Source organism: Erpetoichthys calabaricus, chromosome 10, assembly GCF_900747795.2.
Source record: "Erpetoichthys calabaricus chromosome 10, fErpCal1.3, whole genome shotgun sequence".
Lineage (NCBI taxonomy): Eukaryota > Metazoa > Chordata > Cladistia > Polypteriformes > Polypteridae > Erpetoichthys > Erpetoichthys calabaricus.
This window is the reverse complement of record NC_041403.2, coordinates 95,294,892-95,318,326: the sequence shown is the minus strand read 5'-3', so window position 1 is coordinate 95,318,326 and position 23,435 is coordinate 95,294,892. Positions and strand designations below refer to the sequence as shown.

The 23,435-nt window shown below is 38.4% G+C and overlaps 1 protein-coding gene across 1 annotated transcript in view; it reads right to left on the bottom strand.

Annotated features, from left to right (window-relative positions):
• The window catches only part of LOC114659257 (sterile alpha motif domain-containing protein 10-like), a 232,291-nt gene that overhangs the window by 144,440 nt on the left and 64,416 nt on the right, over nt 1–23,435 (bottom strand). Inside the window, exon 2 of the mRNA XM_028811643.2 lies at nt 13,286–13,467. Coding sequence (XP_028667476.1) covers nt 13,286–13,467 — 182 coding nt within the window. The remainder of the gene's footprint in view (nt 1–13,285; nt 13,468–23,435) is intronic.

Below are 23,435 nucleotides of genomic sequence, written 5' to 3'. Positions count from 1 at the left end.
ATTCGAACCAGCAACCGTCTGGATACCAGCACAGATCCTTATCCTCAATCTAGTGCACCTGTTGTTAATTTTATTAACACCAAAGCAGCTGAAACTGATTAACAACCCTGTCTGCTACTTAACTGACCAGATCAATAGCCTAGAAGTTTCATTGACTTGATGCTATACTCTGATTAAAAAGTGTTCCTTTAATTTTTTTGAGCAGTATATACGCTAAGGAGATGCGGACGGATCAGCTGCTGCTGCCGTGCTGCGTGATCTGCATTTTGCGCTGCGCGACAATCGTTTAAAAGCCTGTACAGCAGCTGTCCTTTTGTCTCACGGGACGTTAAAGTGTCTCCAAGAAACTGTTTGTAAGTAGGGCGTGGTGTGCAAGTAGTCTCACAGCACTTCAAAGTGTCTCTCTGAGATGATCACTTCATGACCCAAGATTTTATATATATATTATATATATATATATATATATACTAGCAAAATACCCGCGCTTCGCAGCGGAGAAGTAGTGTGTTAAAGAGGTTATGTAAACATATATATACATATACATATATATACAGTACATATCTACATATACACATATATACATACATATACACATCCACATATACATATATATACAAATACAAATTTACACATCTACATATATATATACATATGTACATATATATACACATATATATACATATGCACATATATATATATATATATATATATATATATATATATATAAACATAGACATACATATATACATACATACATACATTGACATATATATATATATAGCAAAATACCCGCGCTTCGCAGCGGAGAAGTAGTGTGTTAAAGAGGTTATGTAAACATATATATACATATACATATATACATATATACACATATCTACATATACATATATATACATATACAGTATATACATATACACATCCACATATATATACATATATATATATATACACATATCAACATATATATACACATACATATACACACATACATAAACACACACATATACATCCATCTATCCATCCATCCTCTTCATATATACATATATACATACATACATAGTGCGTTGTAACACGGGCTGTGATTGTTACATGGGAGGGAGACGACAAATCACAGCTTCCCGCTTTCTAATCGGGCCTGTGATTGGTGCTTTGACGGATGCCCAGATCGCACAGTATCTCCCCTTAGGAGTGGCGTTAGGCAAGTTGTAATTGAATAGCGGCGCTGCAAGTTTAGCTTTACACCTGTTTTTAAGGCTTACTGACTGAAACGGGCTTTCATGAAAAAACTTAGGGCTTTGCTACGGGATACACCCTCCACAAGTTAAGGAAGTAAAAATAAAGGTATATATTTCTGTTTTATTTAAACCTTTAAAGTCTGTATGCGGGCGGCATGGTGGCGCAGTGAAAGGTGCCAGTTAGGAGACCCGGGTTCGCTTCCCTGCGTGGAGTTTGAATGTTCTCCCCGTGTCTGTCTGGGTTTCCTCCGGGTACTCCGGTTTCCTCCCACAGTCCAAAGACATGCAGGTTAGGTGCATTGGCGATTCTAAATTGTCCGTGGTGTGTGGGTGTGTGTGGGTGTGTGCGCCCTGCGGTGGGCTGGCACCTTGCCCGGGGTTTGTTTCCTGCCTTGTGCCCTGTGTTGGCAGGGATTGGCTCCTGTATTTAGGATATAGCGGGTTGGATAATGGATGGATGGACATTTGTATGCATAGCCCTATTTGCCTGTTTTCGTTTTTTTTCTTTCTTCAGTAATATTTCAGCAAACCCGGAGCTTGTCAGTTAAAATCCTGGTACTGACACCACTGTGTGACCCTGAGGAAGTCACTTCACCTGCCTGTGCTGCAAAAAACAAAAGTAATGTAACAAATTGTACCTCAGATGTTGCAAGTTGCTAGAATAAAGGCATAAGTCCATCCATCCATTTTCCAACCCGCTGAATCCGAACACAGGGTCACGGGGGTCTGCTGGAGCCAATCCCAGCCAACACAGGGCACAAGGCAGGGAACCAATCCTGGGCAGGGTGCCAACCCACCGCAGGACACACACAAACACACCCACACACCAAGCACACACTAGGGCCAATTTAGAACCACCAATCCACCTAACCTGCATGTCTTTGGACTGTGGGAGGAAACCGGAGCGCCCGGAGGAAACCCACGCAGACACGGGGAGAACATGCAAACTCCACGCAGGGTGGACCCGGGAAGCGAACCCGGGTCTCCTAACTGCGAGGCAGCAGCGCTACCACTGCGCCACCGTGCCGCCCAAAGGCATAAGTAAAATAGATAAATATGTATTATACACATAGGAACAATTCATTTATTTTCAGTTAAGTCATCTGCAGCAAACCTTTATAAATGAGGGTTTCTCCTTTTTAGATAGTGCAAACTGTTTCTTCTTCATTGAGGTTTTCTCTTGGAGAGCTTTTTTCATTTCATTGAAAATTAAAGCAGAAGCTGCCAAAATATGTAGCTTTCTTATTAATTTTTCAACATTGTGTAAAATAACTTTATAAAGTAACATAAAAGGTTTAAATACTGGTTATCCTTTTACACTAAAATATTACTAAAGAGATACAAAAAAAGTAAAATGCATATGTTCTTTTTGTTTAAGGAGATTAAATATTACTGAAGAAAGAAAAAAAAAACTAAAACAGCCAAATGGGGCTATGCATACGAACTTAAAAGTTTTAAATAAAACAGAAATATATACTTTGATTTTTACTTCCTTAACTTGTGGAGGGTGTATCCTGTAGCAAAGCCCTAACTTTTTTCGTGAAAGCCCGTTTCAGTCAATAAGTCTTAAAAACAGGTGTAAAGGTATTGACAATAAGCTACACAAACCCACCAAGATATGGAATCGTTTAAATCAAGTATCATTACATCTTCCTTTCTTAAAGAGAAGTAAGGCAGTACTTATAAGCTTACATATATATATATATATATATATATATATATATATATATATATATATATATATATATATATATATATATATATATATATATATAGACATACATACATATATATATATATCTATATCTATATCTATATATATCTATATTAAGGATCAGTTTTTTTGTGAAGCAGCCTTAACACAGCTTTTCCGCTGTTTTATAAACGAACGCCAAGGAAGGAGCCTTTTTATTAAATGCAAGGGTTCTTCGCTTTTTTTTTTTTTTTCTTTTTTTACGATTGTTATAGTTCTGTTTGTATACCACATTGTCAGTTCAGCACTCCGGTTGTAATATGACCAAGCCGTGCAAGCACACTCTTGAGAATGCAACGTATAGTTGTACAGGAGAAAAGCAATCTTGCCTGAAATCAATGGCAACCTTTTGTAGGTCTATGAACTTAATTTAAACTTTAGGTTTACACGGTGCTTTCTTTCCGAAGTACCTGCACTCATGAATATGTCTGTATGCGTTAGTCGCTCAAATCCCTGTGCTTCGCACCGGCGAAGTACTGCTTTTAAATTGTTATTAAGAAGAAAAGAAAACCTTTTTAAATTGAGAGAAAATATACCAATAACAATTTGTTAAGGATCTGTTTTTTTGTGAAGCTGCCTTTACTCGAGTGATCACTTCGAACTGACTTGCTGGCTAACCATAAGCGTTACCTGGTAGGTAACCACCCATACAATCAGATTGTGAATCAGACTACGAATGCCGTGAATGTAATTACCCCGATCTACATGCTGTCAAATAAACGAACCACACGCCGTGGTGCAATTTTAGGGGCTTCGCCTCTAGCGCTGACGTCCGAGGTTCGATTCCCGTAATGGAGTGAAGTGAGCGCTTCGCACCGGCGAAGTACTGCTTTTAAATTTTTATTAAGAAAAGAAAACCTTTATAAATTAAGTCTTAAAAAGAGCTGTAAAGATATTGACAATAAGCTACGCAAACCCACCAAGACATGCAATCGTTTAAATCAAGGCGCGAGTCGAAAAACACCATCCCATACTATTAGTTAACGATTAACACATTTCTATATGTATTGTAAGCATACAATACAACTGATAATATGTTGCGCTTATTTATCTGGTGTACCGACATTTTTGCGCATTTAACGGCTGAAATCTAACGTGGTTTGTGCCCTTCAGAATGAAAACAGTTAGCATTTACCTTTTTAATAAAAGGCGAGCTTTTAAGCCTGAGAAATCACCCCGTAAATGCACACATTTAATTGCACATGTGTTAATATGTATGCTTACACAGTATTAAAAGACACTCAACAACGTCATTTACCTTTGTTCCCGCATTTGATAAAAGGCGAGCTTTTAAGCCTGAGAAATCACCCTGTAAATGCACACGTTTAATTGCACATGTGTTAATATGTATGCTTACACAGTATTAAAAGACACTCAAAAATTAATGTCATTTACCTTCGTTCCCGCGTTTGACTCGTGCTGTAAATCTCTTCCTTGTTTTTAGTTCACGTGATTACGTAGGAGGCGTGATGACGCGATACGTGACTCCGCCTCCTCCATTAGAGTATATGGACAAAAAACATGTTCCAGTTATGACCATTACGCGTAGAATTTCGAAATGAAACCTGCCTAACATTTGTAAGTAAGCTGTAAGGAATGAGCCTGCCAAATTTCAGCCTTCTACCTACACGGGAAGTTGGAGAATTAGTGATGAGTGAGTCAGTCAGTCAGTCAGTGAGGGCTTTGCCTTTTATTCGTAGATATATATATATATATATATATATATATATATTGTAACAAAGGCACTATACAGTAATCCCTCCTCCATCGCGGGGGTTGCATTCCAGAGCCACCCGCGAAATAAGAAAATCTGCGAAGTAGAAACCGTATGTTTATATGGTTATTTTTATATTGTCATGCTTGGGTCACAGATTTGCGCAGAAACACAGGAGGTTGTAGAGAGACAGGAATGTTATTCAAACACTGCAAACAAACATTTGTCTCTTTTTCAAAAGTTTAAACTGTGCTCCATGACAAGACAGAGATGACAGTTCCGTCTCACAATTAAAAGAATGCAAACATATCTTCCTTTTCAAAGGAGTGCGCGTCAGGAGAGAGTACAAAGCAAGCAGTCAAAAAAAAAAATCAATAGGGCTGTTTAGCTTTTAAGTATGCGAAGCACCGCGGCACAAAGCTGTTGAAGGCAGCAGCTCACACCCCCTCCGTCAGGAGCAGACAAAGAGAGAGAGAGCCAGGGAAAAATAAAGTCAAAAATCAATATGTGCCCTTCGAGCTTTTAAGTATGCGAAGCACCGTGCAGCATGTCCTTCAGGAAGCAGCTGCACACAGAAAGTAGCAACGTACCTATCGTCTAGGTGTGCGAACAGCCCCCCTGCTCACACCCCCCTACCTCAGCGCAAGAGAGAGAGAGAAAGTAAGTTGGGTAGCTTCTCAGCCATCTGCCAATAGCGTCCCTTGTATGAAATCAACTGGGCAAACCAACTGAGGAAGCATGTACCAGAAATTAAAAGACCCATTGTCCGCAGAAACCCGCGAAGCAGCGAAAAATCCACGATATATATTTAAATATGCTTACATATAAAATCCGCGATGGAGTGAAGCCGCGAAAGGCGAAGCGCGATATAGCGAGGGATCACTGTATTGCACCTGACGGGACACAGATTGGACACGGGAGGCACGTATAAAAATAAACTTTTATTTCTCTTCACCTGTGGGGCATGTCTTCTTCGTAATCCCCGCAGGCACAACACAGTCCCAAGCACAACTTAACCCACCAACACACTCCTCTCTCTCTTCCGCCACACCTCCTCAAGCTTTGTCCTCCTCCTCCCGACTCTGGCCATTGAGTGGTGTTTGCTGGCTCCTTTTATGGCCCACCTTGAAGTGCTCCAAGTGCTTGATCACCTATTTCTGGTTGCACTCCTGGGTGGGGCTGAAGATTTGTCCAGATGGACTCAGGAGCCCATGCAGTGCCCCCTGGCAGCAACTCCAGATCCCAACAGAGTTGTGGAGAACTCCATTTGCGGGAGGCTGAGGCACCGCTTCAACCCAGGGGGACGGCCATCCAACATCCAGGGGTAGGTACTGCACCATCCAGGGCTGCTCCCCCTGAATATGTAGTGAAGGGACCCAGCCGTCCACCACAATATATATACATATACAAACACACACATATTTACAGTATATATATATATATATATATACACACACACACACATATATATACACAGTGTGTGCATATATATGTGTGTGTGTGTGTGTGTGTATATATTAGATATATAGTGTGTATATATTATATCTCTGAAACAAATACAAAACATAAGAAAAGCCACTCACAAGACTTTGGCCTTTAGGCACCAACTTATTAAGATAAATGCCAGAACGTAGCTTCCTCTCAGAACAATGCTCAGTCTTGGGTTGCAAGGGTTGGCTTTTGACCTCAGGGCCACATGCAGGCACCACTGGAGATTAAATTCACCATGGGAAAAGACATGAAATATTCTGAAATCATTGTATGGCTTTAAAGAAACAGAAAAAGATGGGCAACATGGCAATGGGCAGCATTCAAACTTTAAAACACACCTGTGTACTTCAACAGATATTAAAAATTCATTCGTTTTTAGGTCTTACCTATTCTTGAGGACTGGAGTGTCACTGAGGAGACATCAGATGGAGGTGCTCACTCTAGATAGGGCACCATTCCAATTCAGGATACACACTCTCAAACAGGACTATTTAGAGTAGCCAGTAAACCAATGTCAGAATATATTTTTCATGTCAGATCCTGCCCAGAAGATTATGCTTCACCATTGTACTCTCAACTTATCTAACAGTATAATCTTGGAAAACAATGTAGTATATGATGTCAAAGTCCTTCAATTTTTGATGACTTTTGAAATATGGCATTAGCCATGCCTAAACACTCATAATTACAATTTACCTCAATATATACATACATAATAAACAATCTCCACAAAGAACTACAGTTTACTGTACATTAAGCTATTGCATTGCTCCACAGCTGAGCAGATTCGTCTGAGATTCAGAGATCCTCACAAGCTGGACGTCATCCAAATCAATGTACCACAGTAGGCGAACCCTTATGTAGTGCCAAGATACACACACACACCAGAATCCCCTCCATCTGGTGCAGTTGAAGACGCCTCTAAACATTTCCCTCTTCTGCCTTGGGCTGAAAAAATACTGTCTAAGGAACCATATGGTGGTGTCTTTTTTCTAGTGTACTGTTAGACACTGCTATAGTTTTTTTTTCCTTTATTTACTACATTTCTATCTGTAAATAAAGGCAACTGTTTTTTTCATGAGTATTATTAAATGTGGGCAGCACGGTGGCGTAGTGGGTAGCACTGCTGCCTTGCAATAAGGAGACCTGGGTTCACTTCCCAGGTCCTCCCTGTGTGGAGTTTGCATGTTCTCCCTGTGTCTGCGTGGGTTTCCTCCGGGTGCTGCGGTTTCCTCCCACAGTCCAAAGACATGTAGGTTAGGTGCATTGGCGATCCTAAATTGTCCCTAATGTGTGCTTGGTGTGTGTGTGTGCCCTGCAGGGGGCTGGCGCCCTCCCCGGGGTTTGTTTCCTGCCTTGCACCCTATGTTGGCTGGGATTGGCTCCAGCAGACCCCCATGACCCTGTAGTTAGGATATAGCTGGATGGATAATGGATGGATGGATGGAAATTATTAAATGTAACCGTTTTGAAAAATATTCTGAAATATTGTATGTTATTAATATGTCAAAATACAAATTCAAATCAATTGAGGAGTACCTCCTATAACATGTAAATTCATTGCATTTATTTTACATGCAGGTACGTACTTCTCAGATGTTTGACAGCAAACATATAAAATCAATGGTCTGAAGGGAAGCCTGACTGGAAAAAGGTTGGCAGGGGCATTGGCATCACCATTAAGGCATAGGACAAAGGAAGGATCCAAATGAGACCTCTAAAAAAAACATATTACCCTCTAACAGAAAGGCAACTGGGGTATTGCACAACCTAAATGTTTTCAGGCTAGCAATTTATAGGAAAGAGAAAGGCAGGTGAAATCTGGGAAGAAATGTGTAACACTATCTCAAGACACTAGTAAGAAGGTAACTCAGTTTACTAGGGATGCCAGCCCTAAATCAAGAGGGTCACTGATACGATAGAGAGTTGTCAAGACACTATAAGGCCTTTCAGCATGAAAGGGAAGTATGCTACCACCTAACTACCAGAGGTAATGACACTAGCCCAGAAGAGAGGGACTTATTGAGAACTCGCAGATAAGATGTTGCCTGAGAGACCTAGCCCTTTAAGGGCTACAAAAAAAAACCTTGGGACATTAGAGTCAGTTATAAACTAGTGCCCCTGAAGAAAAAGTAAGGCAACTGCTGATTCTGAGGTGATCCCAGAAGGACATCTAAATCTGCCTCATAGCCAAGTACTCCAGAAGTCTGGAGTTAGGGTGGAAGGTGATAAGGCCAGGGTCATGAGGGAGAAGGTGAGAAGAAACAAATTATAGGAAGTATTTGGTGGTACATAGGCCAGCAAGAGGGAGAGGAGGTCAGATGCTGTATGGTTAGGCATAGAGAAGCTTGTTTTGTTGATTACCTTGTATTAGGTGTCCTCCCTTTTGAATGACCCACTGCTGGGTAGTTTTCTTCCAATAAAGGCTTCATTGTTTATGGTTTTTGCCTCTTTAGCATTAGCCTTGGTGTAGCCAATAATTATTACTGTCTCACCTCCAACCTGCAGGGAAAACTTGGGGGTTTATGGCAGAATCGGCACTCCAGCCATCATAAATAACCTCACACTGTTCCACTCCATCTGAACTAGTGTGGTGCTGAGGTATCACCCGTTGCATGGCTGCACTCGGGTTTTCATCTGGATCCTCAGTTGGTTTGATCGTGTGTTGGGTGCGGCAATGCACTGTATCAGTGCGTGCTCCTAACCTCTCTCTCTCTCTCTCTCTCTTTCTCTCTCTCACAACTGATGACTTAACACTGAAGAGGCAGCTTTACTTTTACTTTCCTTCCTTCTGAGGCTTCTATGCTGAAGTCCATCTGACCATGGCATGCAACAGCTTAGAAAAGCTTTACATAAGATCAAGTCTTTATGCAACTGCATACATTTTTACTGAAAGTCTTTTAATATGAAGTCATTTTGTTAAAAAAAATTCAGTTATAGGCACATAAAAGAAACATGTACAGAAATATCTCTGACTGTTAAAGACTTCATAAGCTTTTTTAATATGACAATAAAAGTAAAAATGAACTTACTGTAGAGATAAATTGTACGATGTAAAAAGTGACCGTTCAAAGTGAGGAAATTCTGTTTTGTGCTAAGCGTTTTTCCAACTCTCCAGCTGAAAGCTTGCTCCCTTGACCTTGGAAATAAAGATCTAATTTGCAAAGAATAATCAAGCTTGAATGGCATCCATTTGCTTCCTCTTTTCTCTTTCCAATAACCCTTTTCTTTTCAGTGTTAATACAAGATGATTACTTTCTGGCAGCTATAACATTTTTAACAAAAACGTAGCATATCACAAAATTTCAGCATGGTGGCATTGTTCAAGAAAATGGATAGATCGATGGATACAATTCTTCAGAAAATGTGTATTCTTGCTGTGGCATATGCAGAAAATATTTAGAGCACAATTGAAAATATCTTCTAGAGAACACCCCCAGATGCACCTACTCTATGCAAACATCTGCTTATTCAGGCATTTGTGAATTCATGAGCAGCCTGAGCTTATACAGTTAGTGGAGTGCATAATGGCATTGGAAGAGTGACAAAGCTAGAGTTGAAAAGGACGGAAGGGCACAGTGGGTGAAAAAGAGCAAGTTTAGACACTAAAACTCGCAGGAACATGTCTCTAAAGTCTTTAAATAATTGATATTTGATTTTTGTGTATTATTAATATTGATTTTTTCATTGTAAGCATATTTATTTTTTCATGGATGTGACCAAGTCAGCATGTTATGACTTTTGTGTGGATTCTGTATATGTGCCACCATTTTAGAACTATGATGCTGTATGGTTACTAGGCACATGATGAATGCATCATGTGACCTGTGGCCATGATATATAAGTTGCCACTTCACACAGAGTCAGTTTCCAAACTTTAAAAAAATATGAACAGTATACTAAGGATTTCTTAAAAGACTTTCTGCAAACTGTTACACTAATAATATTAGCAAAACAGTTTTGAGATGCAATTGGAACAAGAGATGTTAGTTGGGAAACCAAAAAAGGTCAATACTGGAAAAACAGCCACAGGGTACCCAAACTAAAATGCAAGGCAAAAACTAAAATCAAAAACTCAAGCACGAATCAAAATACATGAGTGTCAAAGAAACTAATTATTTTGAAAAGCAAGAAAGTTGTTTGGAATCTTTCAAATCAGATGAAGAAGAATTCCCTAGGGCAACCTTTTATCCTATTATATCATTTCCCACAGGTCATGACCTCGAAGGGTACACCCCTGTTGTGATGTGAGATTTTATATATAACTTGATAAATGTTTTGTATGTTTTTTATTTCTAATTTGGGCAAAGCAATGTAATTTGGTGTTTACACCCCCCCACCCCCCCCTTACGAATGGGTCTGTTTGAATTTTTACGACAGGATTTGGGGGATGTGTTTTAAACCAGTTTGCCGAGTGTTTCTTTGCTAAAGTCATTTCTACCCCCGCAAATGGGCTAAGGTGTACTTTAACATATGGTTTGGGGGCAGGTGTTAAGATGTTCTATTTCCCCCATTGGTCTGAGGTATGGCTGCTTGGAATTGGCTTGTCTCAAAGGCCTTTAAGTACCATGATGTCCTATTGGCTCTCGGGGTTGGACAGAACATCTATAAATGTATGTGTTTAACCTCACACTCTCTCTCTCTTACTAACCAACATATGATGAAGAAGCATCTCTCTTTCTAACCTGTGATGATGAAGAGAACACAATGAACAGCACAGCTCAGCAGCCATTTTGAACAGACATGTGGCTGAAAGCTGAGCACCAATGATGCCTTAACTAGAGACATTTAAGTAACCACAAGTCTGTGTGCCGCCTGAACTACATATCACCATTTAATCAGGTTGTATGGTTGCCAATATTCAAATGTACTTTGCATTTTGTTATTATTTATGAATATTATCAATAATACCTGCAGTGGGTTGGCACCCTGCCCAGGATTGGTTCCTGCCTTGTGCCCTGTGTTGGCTGGGATTGGCTCCAGCAGACCCCCGTGACCCTGTGTTCAGATTCAGCGGGTTGGAAAATGGATGGATGGATGGATCAATAATACTAATACATTGTTTAAACTGTAACTTAACTTCTGCTTGTCTTTTTACTACATCTAATTGCCTGAGGTTATAGATATAGAAGGGAAGGTGGGGATAAGTTATATACAATAATACCTTATAAACAGTGGTAAGTCTGTGAGATTAGGCATTCTAAGGCTACATATTAATAATACAATAGGGGAAAGTAGAGCAATATATATTACTCTACCAAGATAAAACAGCCCCTGAAAACATGGAACAGTACTATAATGACAGGAGGCTGCAAAAAACAAACTGGTGGCCATACCAGCCCAAGCAATCTTAACAGCAATAAAAGTACACAAACTAATTGAAAACTAAGTTCAGAATCGAGATCAGTGACAAAAAAAAAACCAAAATGAGTACCTGATCTCCCAAAACAATAAAGAAAATCAATTAAAAAAAAATTATACAAAAATTCAATTATAAACACAAAACAAGTAAGAACAGCTTTCTGGCTTATATCTGTGTTGTGATCTTGTCATGAACAATAAATACATTTTAATATCCTTTTGCTTTATACCATTTGATTTTCCATTACCTTAACACTGCTTTTCATTTATTATCATGTTGTTTCATGGATGCAGCCAGCAGTGTTTATTGTTAAGCAAAGGACCTGACACCAATGGTGTGCAACCTTAGCATGCAAAAATTATTAACTCAGAAGTGCTCATCATTTGGTATGCAAGTTACTGCTTTCAAAATTAAAACAAATTACTGCTGTTTGTAATGGAGCCAGGGAGTGTCAATATGTCGCATGTACATTGGACATGCAAGATAGAATTTTACTATACTCTGCAAATCTCATGATGCTACTATAACTACTGTACTACTTCTTTCACCCTGGAATTCACAAAAGTGTTGACCTTCCATTGTTTCCCTACATGCTATATGGTGGGCACACTGGTTACTTTGATCTACAGATCTGGCAAAGCCTGAGGACAAATTGTTACTTTCACGTCTCCCAGGCATTGTCCTGAACCTTCAGAAAGGATACACTTGTATTGTGAGCAAACCAGTAATTTGTGATAGCAGGAAATGCATTGCTATGAACAAAGGAGGCCGTGAAAACCTGATACATTACATAATATAACATAACATTCTTAAAATACTTCTTTATATTTGGAACCTTCCTAATTGACATACCAGGCATTCTCTAGTGCCACTATTATTAATATTTTTAAATAATGCTGATCATCAGTTAAGAATTCTGACCAGAAACACTGTAGCTTTTTATTAGGTAAGAGATTATTACCATAGTCGCTTTGTTTGCTTGAAAATCCTAATCCAAATCATTCCATCCTAACATGTTTTTGCTTTATAAAGTGCCATTTGATAATGTATGCTCTAAATGACATTAACAAAATAAAAATCAGGAAAGAAGAACATGACATGACCAAAAGAAAGTTCAAAACATGGGGCAACTTTTAGTTTACTTGATCAAAACAAAATAATACTTACATGTTAAACATCTAAAATCCAGTTAGTTAGTCCACAACAGCAGACTGAATACAGAGGTGCAAAAATGGCTACCCGGGGCTGCAACAATATTTACATACTGTAAATGATTGTTCTATCACATTTTTATTGTTTAAGAAGCACATTGAATAACCCATCCTTTACACAGTCCACTTGATCCAATCCGAATTATAGGTAACCGAGTATCCTGGCAATGTCAGGCACAAAGCAAGAATTAGTCCAGGACAGGACACCAGACCTTCCACACTTACTCATATGGAATCAGCTTGCAGTCACCAATTAGCTTAACATGCATGTCTTTGGAAGCGGAGAAGATAAACAGAGTGTCCAAGAAAAACTCATTTATGCAAAGGGAGAATATGCAAACTCCAAACACATAGACCAGGCAAGGCTTTAAACAGTACTGTAGTAATATGAGTGATAAACACATCGGCATTCTTTGGAGATAAATATACTTATATAAAAGATAAGCACACAGATGAAGAATACAGTGAAGTACATTTCACAAAACTGCATACATTTGACACTAATATTACTAATTGTACCTGGATTGTTTCTGTGCCTGGCTGCTGCAGCAGTTTCACAGTTCTACCACCTGCCATCCTTTGACCTCTCCCATCATGCCATGTAAGGCTGCCCCCCGTCTGCCGGGGAAGCTGATAGTTGATGTCTTCAGCTGAAACTGTGTGCTCCAAGACATTTCTGCAGAAGCTAAAGCTGGCAGCCGCTGGAAAAGCAGAAAAGAGAACTGTGTTAGTATAAACCTGTCAGGAAAAGTCCAACAGGAAATTAACAGCTCTAAAATTATGCTTCTGCATTGATTAGGAGGTGTGAAGGTAAAACAGAACCTTCATAACCTTCATCTCTTCATAATAAATAAATAATGAAAGAAATCAAAGTATTTTCTTTGTTATGTTGCACCAAAATGAACGTGCCACCCAAATCACAAAAATCAACACAATTAGGACTGAATCTCTATGCTCCTGATTTGGACCAACTAGTCTTAAAATTGACTTTGAGATGTGTGTGGAGTCAACACTTGTTTCTACTGTAAAGGGAATACTGCTTCCTCACAGTGGAAGCTATTATAAAAAAACTGACTAACACAGTGATAATATTTAAAGAAAAGAAAGACTACACAGCAATCGAAAGTAAAATATTTTTCTCAGACATAAAAATACAACAAAACTGAGATGTAAGCTTTCCTTTTTCAATTTTGAATGTGTTGTTAAACTGAAATGCACAAAAGCGGATGGTGGGTCGTTAAGTGACTCTGAAAGCAGCACATAAGGAAGCAGCCTGGGGAGTTGGGGTCGGCATGGGGGATATTAATGGGTTAATTGTTTAGGGTAATGCAAATGAAGTAATTGTATTAGTTAATTAGGTAATTGGTATTGCAAATTGGACCATGCCCTTTATTTAGAGAAGTGTGACACTGATTAATTATTAAAAGACAAGGCGATTAGGCTGACAAAGCTCAGCTATCACCCTGGCTACTAAAAGTAAACAGACACTGCTGTTCCAGTCTACTTCTTCAGCCTTAGCATAAAGGTGGGAAAGCAAACTGCCAACCTTTTGTAATCATAAGTTTATCAGACTTAAATATCACTATAGAATTTCAACATCACTATAGAATATCACTGGATGGTGCTTTGTCTTTTGTTTTCACAAAAATTTGGAGCGGACTGCTCTGTTTTTGTTGCTAAATGTGGATTGGATAATTTCACCAAAATGCCCCTATTATTTCTTGTCCTTATCATGATGATAGATCTGTTTTTTGAGTAAATGTGGTGTCCCCATTGGCAAATTTCTACTAGAGTGAATGACCAAGTCAACCCAATAAATAAACAATATCGTATTCTTTAAAACATGCTCCAAATTTTAACTTTTGGCATAGCCAGATATAGACTTTTTTGACTTCAAGATAACAGCAACTCAGGAAATGTACATGATTTCTTAATCAGTTGTCCAACTATATTAGTGACTGTTTTGTTGTTTGCTACGTGTAACTTACAGTTAATGAAGTTGTATGAGCCACTGTTGCCCTGGGCACTCTAACTGCGGTCCATCAACAAGGCCTGCCAGATACCTCACTTGTTGCCCACTTTTGCACAATGGTGTATGCAACACTCTAAATATTATATCGATTGCTATATTGTTAGACTATAATTATCCTTTCTATTTTACTCCTTTAAATGATTTTGTTTCTCCGTTATTTGTATTGTTACTCAAAGAACAAATGTTCATTTCAAGAACTGATAAAACAAAGTTGAAATTACTGTCTACCTAAATTTTGTCGATTTACCACTCAAACTCAGAACAATTGGCCACTGCACTGTGCTTTTACTTTAGTCAACATCTAGCTATTGGCAGATGAGAAATGCAAAGAAGGTCATAAAAATACCCAAAGATTTGATTACATTGTTGAAGTTTACAGTAGTGCTAGCTGCCTTGACACCATGAATCTAAACTATGAGTGAACAGAGTTCAAAGAGGAAACCAACATGAACATGAAGAAACAAGAAAATTCTACACAGATACATCCCAGAAATCAAAGCACAGAGAAAGGTTTTAAAAAAGCAGTAATGAAGTACTGTATACACCCTCAACATATCACCAATAAATGTAAGTAACAGAGGATTAACTAAATGTTATCAAAGTATTATAGTAAAGTAGTTCAGAGAAAATATTTGTTTGGAGACATAATGGTGGAGCATTTGGCACTGTCCCTTTACACCTGTCGAGAACCAGGCTGAGTTCCTGGCCCAGTCACTGTCTAAGTGGATTTATCACATTCTTCGCAAGTGTGGAGGTTTTTTTTCTTTTGGTTACTAAATCAGCCCAGTGCAAGCACTGATGTGTGCACAAGTGATGGTCGATTTTTGTCTGGTGCCTGGTCCTACACCCCGATAGAGTATTCAGGTAGTGGATTGATGGAGATACACAGTTTTCACTGCATATTCTACAGTAATGTAATAATAAGTTTACACAACTAAATTGTCCACAAAGCTGCATTAGGTTTACAATCAGAAAGACAGATGCTTCTCATGAAAATCAGCAGAAAGTATCCTGCTGTAATGTATTACCATCATTTTTGGAACAAAAAAGTCATTTTTTATAATTAGCATTTGGAAAGACTCAAACTAGATAAAAGGTAGTAGTTTTGCTAAGCTGATGTTTCTCATTTGTGTTATGTTTGAGTGTACAGATTTTGCATTCCACATCAGTGATCTTGTTTCAAATAAAATGATTTGTTATTACAACTTCACCACTATTTATAATCAAGAAGGGCCTGTTGGATTTATTAAATAGAACATTTGTGCAGTGTTACCATTTAACATTATTACTTTTCATTTCCTTAATTTTAAATTTACTGTAAAAATAGAGCAGGGCACAAATTAAAAAAGAGGCAACACAGCATTCATCCTACATACACGCGTATGATTACTGATAAGTAGCAGTCAGATGATTCCTCCCTTGTTTCAATGTGTGACTGAGCAGCACGAGATGGAACTGAGAAACGTTATCTCTTGCTTTTGTTATAGCTGAGACAGTCGATCTGCTGAAAGTGTAGCCGTAAAGCATATCTGCTTTTCATTCCTCTGTACAGATGAGCTAATTAGTCTGACAGAGGGGTAGCTAGGAGGCATATCCTGCTGCATTTCTCAAAGAGCTCACCTGGCCACAATGTAATAGGAAAGCATTTTCTTTCCAGTTGCCCTAAAGATGCTGATAGCCAGTTGTGTCAATGTGGAGATGGGAGGAGAGATTTCACTTATTTTCCCTACAGCTCAATATTTCCATCTGGCCAAATGGAACCAAAAGGCATGTCCTCTTCTGTACACCCTAGAGCTGAGCCACTGAGCCTGGCCAAGGTGTAATGAGAAGATGTCTTGCCTTCTGTTTCAGTATACTGTAGAGCTGAACAGTCGGATCTTGGATGCATTATAAATGAGATCTCCTTTCTGGTTTGCTCCCTCTGTAACTAAGCAGTTTAGTGTGTCCTGCATGTCTAGGTCACACTGAGCCAACCACATATGCCAAGAAGTATGTGTCAAAAATAGCTTTGGCTTATTTGAAATGTTGCCTTGGCAACACGTGGGCATTTTTTACAACCTTTATTACTGATAAAAACCTAGTAAATAATATTTTTATACATAATGAAATGAACCTCAATGACTTGGTTTGCAGCAATTAGAGCTGCAGTCTTACATCCAAAGAGACCCGGGTTCAAAAGCTAACTTGATCGCTGTCTGTGCAATTTCCCCACATCTGTATGAATTTTATCACAGTGCTCGAATTTCCTGTTACATCCCAAAGACAGGCAGACTACTTTAATTGTTGAATCTAATTTGCCAGCAATGGATCACACAACAGATGAGAGTATAGGTGTGTGCATGTCAGTAACACTGTTCTGTGTAAACATCTGGCATATCCGCACAGCCGTCAAGTCATAAAAAAGTCTATGAAAGAGTATGAAGGTTCAGATAATATACAGAAATGATAATGTATGCATGTGAAGAAATGTGCCCTGCAGTGAACTAGCACTTTTTAAATTTTTGATAACCACTATAACCCTAGATACTGGCCACAATAGACTCAGCTCCCTGTGACTTTACAAAAAGCAGATTCATACAACAGATTGTGGGTGTGTCGTCACTGTGACCTATAATGGAGTGCTGCCCTTCTTTGCACCAGATACTCTCACTACCCTGTGACAGCAGGATCAAATAACAGATAAAGTATGGCTGTGTGAATGGGTGTGCCCTGCAGTGGACTGGCAACTTGTCCATGATTGGTGCCTACCTTGTGCCAACTACTTTTGGGTTTGAGTTTGTTCATCACTACCCTGTAAAAGAATGAGCAGGCCAAGACAAGAAAAGGTGAATGACTGAGCAAATGGGTATGCTCTGTAATGTAATGTCAACTGCTAGGATATGCTTCTCTTCCTGAGGACCCAGTTAAGGAATAAGCAGGTTTGGAAAATGAATGGAATAAAACAGGCACCACAGTCACTCAGGGGTATCACTATGCAGTCTCTACAGAAAGTCACACACTGTAAAGAAAGCAAAAAAACAGACAACAATAGTGAAAATATTAGAAAATTAATTTCCCTTATACCACACTTCTTAAGACTTTAAGACCTAATAAAATAAGGACACCACCATATATTTGAAATATTAATTAATCAGTCATTTTATTCAAATAAACCTTGCCAAGCACACACATTCTATATTAGATATACCAATATGAATCCAGGTAATAGTGTGTGTGTGTGTGTTGTGTATGTGAGCCGATATTCAATTTAATAAACATGTCTCTAAAAAGGCTTTTAGGAAACTGACAGATTTTAATTGCACGTCAATGTTCTTCTGCAGTAATTAGTGTCTTTTGGTAGGGAGTCACCTACATGCGTGATTAACCAGAGCTGCCAGAAATATCAAAGGTATTTTAATTGGCTGAATCTAATGGGATATACAGTAACCTTCCAAGTAAGGTCTTCCTCATTTACACACTTTCACTAAAGGCTGTCTAGAACATGCATGAGTGGCTCTTGCTTACATTGATTCCATGTTAGTCTTGGTTATGTAGGGTTGGCAAGTTGCAGAAAGAATGATGGCCCATATTTTTTGAATAATCAATAGCAATTCAAATTCTGTCATGATGCAAACAAATGCAGAGACAACACCACACGAGTACTCTAAATGTACACTCAGTGCTATACAGGCAAAGAATTAAACATACAGCAATATTCTGCTGAAAAAGAACAGTATTTCAGACTTCACATACATTTCTTAATTAAGCAATGACTAAATATCAGGCGCAGTACAAGCAGGACCTGTTTCAGATAACACTTTCACATAGATAAGTCAGATGATTTCAGCATTTGAAAATATAAATATTGCATCTAAGTATATTCAACAACATCTTTTCACTCACCATGTTCAAGGTCTGTCCAAGCAGCATCCAACACAAAGCAGGAAACAATTCTGAATGGAGTGCCAGTACTTGGCAGGCCCATCCATGCACACACCCACACTCACTGTTATGAGGCCAATTAACCTAATATCCATTTCTTGTGAACATAACAAACAAACCAGAGCCCCCACAAGAAAGCTCCACACAGACACAATGAGAAGTGAGCTATAACATTTAGAAATTTAGTAAGATGAACAGATAAAGTATAGTAATGGGGAAAATAAATGTCTCCCATACAGAGGTACAGGATGATGTTTGCAGAAGCACGTGGAACTAACATAAAGTACATTAATTAAGTTATTATTAATAGCAGGCAGGTGTTGAAGAACTTTATTTGAGTATCATCTGTTTTAATTACATACCACATAATTTATAGTGTCATGTTTTATGCAAACTTGTTAGAGAGAGGATTCACTCAAAATACAGCATGTGCAACATCCTGTTTTGCTCTCCTATGCACCCAGATGAACACTGAAGAAATAGGGAATTTAAGCAGTACAAGATGAGAGACAGAGGATGGTCACACCTCTCCAATATACTTTGGTCAAATTGATTAACTCAACCACAAAAAGAAATTGTACAGCAGTATATCAGCTATGTCTAAACGATACTGGGAATTAAACAGATAGCAGGAGCTCCCTTGTAGGATACACCTTGGTTAGCCATCCCTTAAAACAGAAGAGGAAGCTTCTCCCCACTATACTTTGGACAGAATGACAAACTAATTTATACAGAGTTATGACAGGAGAAGAAACTTTCTAGTTACTACACATTTCAGGAAGATCTGTCAGATGAGATATACAAATGAGAGCTACTGTACACCTACGTCAGGCCTAGCTGAGTCAACTGATGGGTAAGAAGCTTCTCACTAAAATGTAACCTATACATACAAACTCATCTTACAATTAGGATTAGGGACAGAAAGTGTACATTTCTAGCTCATCCATGAGAATACCACAGTGCACAGTACCTCATGTCACTTTTGATCTACCTTCCCTATGAGAGCCATAATTTAAACATGACAGGCTAGACACACCAAGCAACATAACCCTTAGGAATTTTTTACAGGTTCTCCTGAAAAATTCCCTCCATAGCTTGTCCCTCTCCTGAAGAAGCAGTTGAGCTCCTCACTGTATCATGGAGAATAAGACCATCATCCCTGCACATGAATATCATATGCCATAGATGTGTCCCACTCTTGGCTATCATTCAGTTACAACCCACAACTCAGGAACATCTGCATTTAACACTATATCACCTTGTTGATGACATACAGTGTTTAAAACAGACCATGTTGAAACTTTCAAGTTTGTGTTTTAACCAAAAATAAAGAAACCAAATGTGTTTTTTCTATATTAATATTTTGATTCTACCACTTTATTGGATTATCATACTTCAAAACAATTCCTTCGTAAGCAGATCAAGTGATTTACACTAAGGGCAATCTGTCATTGCTAGAGCAGAGACTTGATTAATTTTGAGATCAACTCAGTGGGACTGGGGTTTCTAATTAAGATGCACTATGAATGCCTCTAGAATAAGGTTTTCACTGCTGTCATTTAAGAAATCAATTCATCTTCACTTGTATAAAGCAAACGGTCACCTAGCAATGAGATGTAAATTTCCAAGAGTTTCCTATACTCAAAGAGGCAATTTAAATAAACAGCCAAATAAGAAATGAATCACTGTTTTGTTGTGGTTATTTTTCACGTCTCCTTCACCCACCGTAGTATAGCAGTGTTCCCTTAAGCTGTGTTTACAAAACTAGTTTCATTTGTCCAAGTTCAGATTTTTTTGGGATATTCAAAGCAGATCTGTTGTCTTCACTGCTATTTAAATTGAAAAAAATAATAATATATAAGAATTGAAAATAAAATCCATATTCAATTCTAAAAACTCCCAATTCTTAGACTGCAACTCATACAGAACCTCTAATATTTCTTCCCACATATCTCTCTGTGGAAGCATCATTAATTGGTAGATTTCTTTTAAATTAATCACAAATCTGTATGAAGTGTTTGACAGTAAAGATTGGTGAAGCTACATTGGGAGTCCATTTTTTATTCCACTTGAGGGAAAATGGCTTTGTGCAAGCAAAGCAAAATGGGTGCTACCAAAACATTGTTATAAAATAACAATTTTGAGGAAATATCTGCTGACATGGCTATAAGTGCTGTAAGCAATGAAAAAAATCAAGGAGAATTCTGTCATAATATTGCCATAGGCTTGATATACTGCCATTCAATTATACACTATGTGCAGTAAGTATGTGGCTACCATCTCCGATTGTAAAAAAAATATTCGAAACTATCAGCCCAGCCATCCTTCCACTTTATCCAGTTCAGGGTAACAGAGATAAAAAACATTACTGGATGCAACACTAGTCCACCATCCAATACATCCATTACATGGAGCCTAATCAAAGTGGCCATCAATATATATATTATCTTTGGGATCTGATAGGAAAAACATAGTATCATGAGAAAAGCCCACACCAGCACAGAGAGAATGTGCAATGTATACACTGTGATTCAGCTGGGACTTAAATTCACCTTCCTGCAACTGTGCTATTCACTGCATCACCATTGTGGAAATAAGCATAAGATGACAGCACAAAAATTCTTATCATTGTTCATTATAATTATTTTGTAGAAAGGAATACAGTTTAATTTTTGTTTTTCACAGAATCAGTAAAAATGTCAATTTCTTCTAACACATGTTAGAGATTTGTCTTCATCTAAACCTACCTATAGTTTCCATAAAGCAGTTCATGCGCCAAGATGTTATAACCCTCACAACATCCTTCCGTGAACTAATACATTCATAGCATAATATTCCATTCTCAAACCTGCAACTGGTGCAAGAGAGGAAACAGCCCTAGACCAGGGGTAGGCAACGTCGGTCCTGGTGAGCCGCAGTATGTGCAGGTTTTTGTTCCAACCCAGTTCCTTAACGAGAACTCAATTATTGCTGATGAAGCACATATTGCTTAAGTGACATTTTGATGCTTCATTTTAGTGGTCTCGCTTGTTAAGGTTCTCCAACCTTAATTGCTTATTTCAATCTTAAACTGCTGCATTCAGTGTTTTAATTGCTCCTTATTAACAATAAGATGTAAAAGACAAAGCAGCCAGCAGTTCTCCAGCTAGCTTTTTTCCAATTACATCTGTGTGTGTTCATCATGCACTGTTTGATTTAATAAAACACTTAATAGAAAAATGTGACAGACTGAAAATGATCTGTTTTAGGCTTCATATCATTTGGATGATATCCTTGGAAAGGAAAAAAATCTACGATATAAGAGCCTTACATTGCACAGACTAACAAGCCATAAAATTAAATAAGGTCTGAGATTGGCAATGATTGGTTTCTAATTAAGCAATTGGGTTGGAATGAAAACCTGTAGCCACTGCGGCTCACCAGGACCGACGTTGCCTACCCCTGCCCTAGACAATGTGAGAGGCCATCACAAACCCTGATCCACTTATGTTTTTGTGTATTCTTAGCTGCTACTTAGCATCTGTGGCAAGGTTTGGAACATAAGTACAGTATATGCTTCCAGATCAAAAATCAAATTATCTAATCATTTTATAATGTGTAAAAGATTCTATTTGGTAAAACATTGTTGGGTGGCTCTTGGAAGCCACTCACCTGTCGTGTCCCTAAAAGAAGTTTGACATTACATAATATGATAACAAGAGGTACTAGAGCTGGTCCCAGCAGTCCTGGGTGTATGGCAGGAAAGAGCACTAAACAGGGTGCTAGTCCAGTCTCCTACGTACAGTATAAAAAGTTGTCAGACCTGCTTAGCTCAATTCAGAGGGACTGGAGTATTTAGGAAATGTCCATGGACAAAATGGCAGTCCATCACAGTTGGATTAGCACTCCGCAAAAACCAAGGAATGAAGAACTACCCATTGGATCTTTAATAGGAAGGATTCAGGAGATACAGAAGCTATGTTTGATCAGTGCAAATAAAGACTGATAAATTTGGCAACCCAGATATCCTCCTCTAGACCCAACACTAGATGTCAGATTACCTCTCTCAAGTAACGTACATATGCTATTTACTCATTCATTGACTCTTGCACTTCTCCAAACTACTAATTAAGCTTATCGAATAAATTTGAAATAATACTTTCAAAAGAGCTTATTCCAATGTTGTCTGCAACTTATAATAATATATTTTTTTTTTATCTGTTTACCTATATTGCCTTAAATTATGGGATGTTAGCAGGCCTTAATTACACCAGGACCATGGATACTAAGAAATTCCAATTGTTGCAGAAGTTTACTTAATGCTTAATTTTTTGTTTCCCTCTTCTCTGATGGCATGAAGCTGACCTCTGTTTTTATTTTTTAATTTAGAATTTCACTGGTTGTCAATTTTAGTGTATATAATTGTTTTTGATGATCTATGCATAAACAGCATAGTGGTGCAGTGGTTAATGTTGCCACCTCATGGCACTAAATGACTGTATTTACTTCCCGGGCTGGATTTATGTCTGTGTGAAATCTGCACATTCATCCACTACATTGGTCTAGGATGAGTGGGAGGCAGACAGTGTAGTGACTAGGGTTCTAAAATTCAATCTACAAGGTTACTGGGTTTATCTCTGCCTCTCACTGTCTGACACAAAACAAGTTACATAACCTACTTGAGCCCTACAGTACATACAAAAAATATAGCACCTGCACAGACAGACAGACAGACAG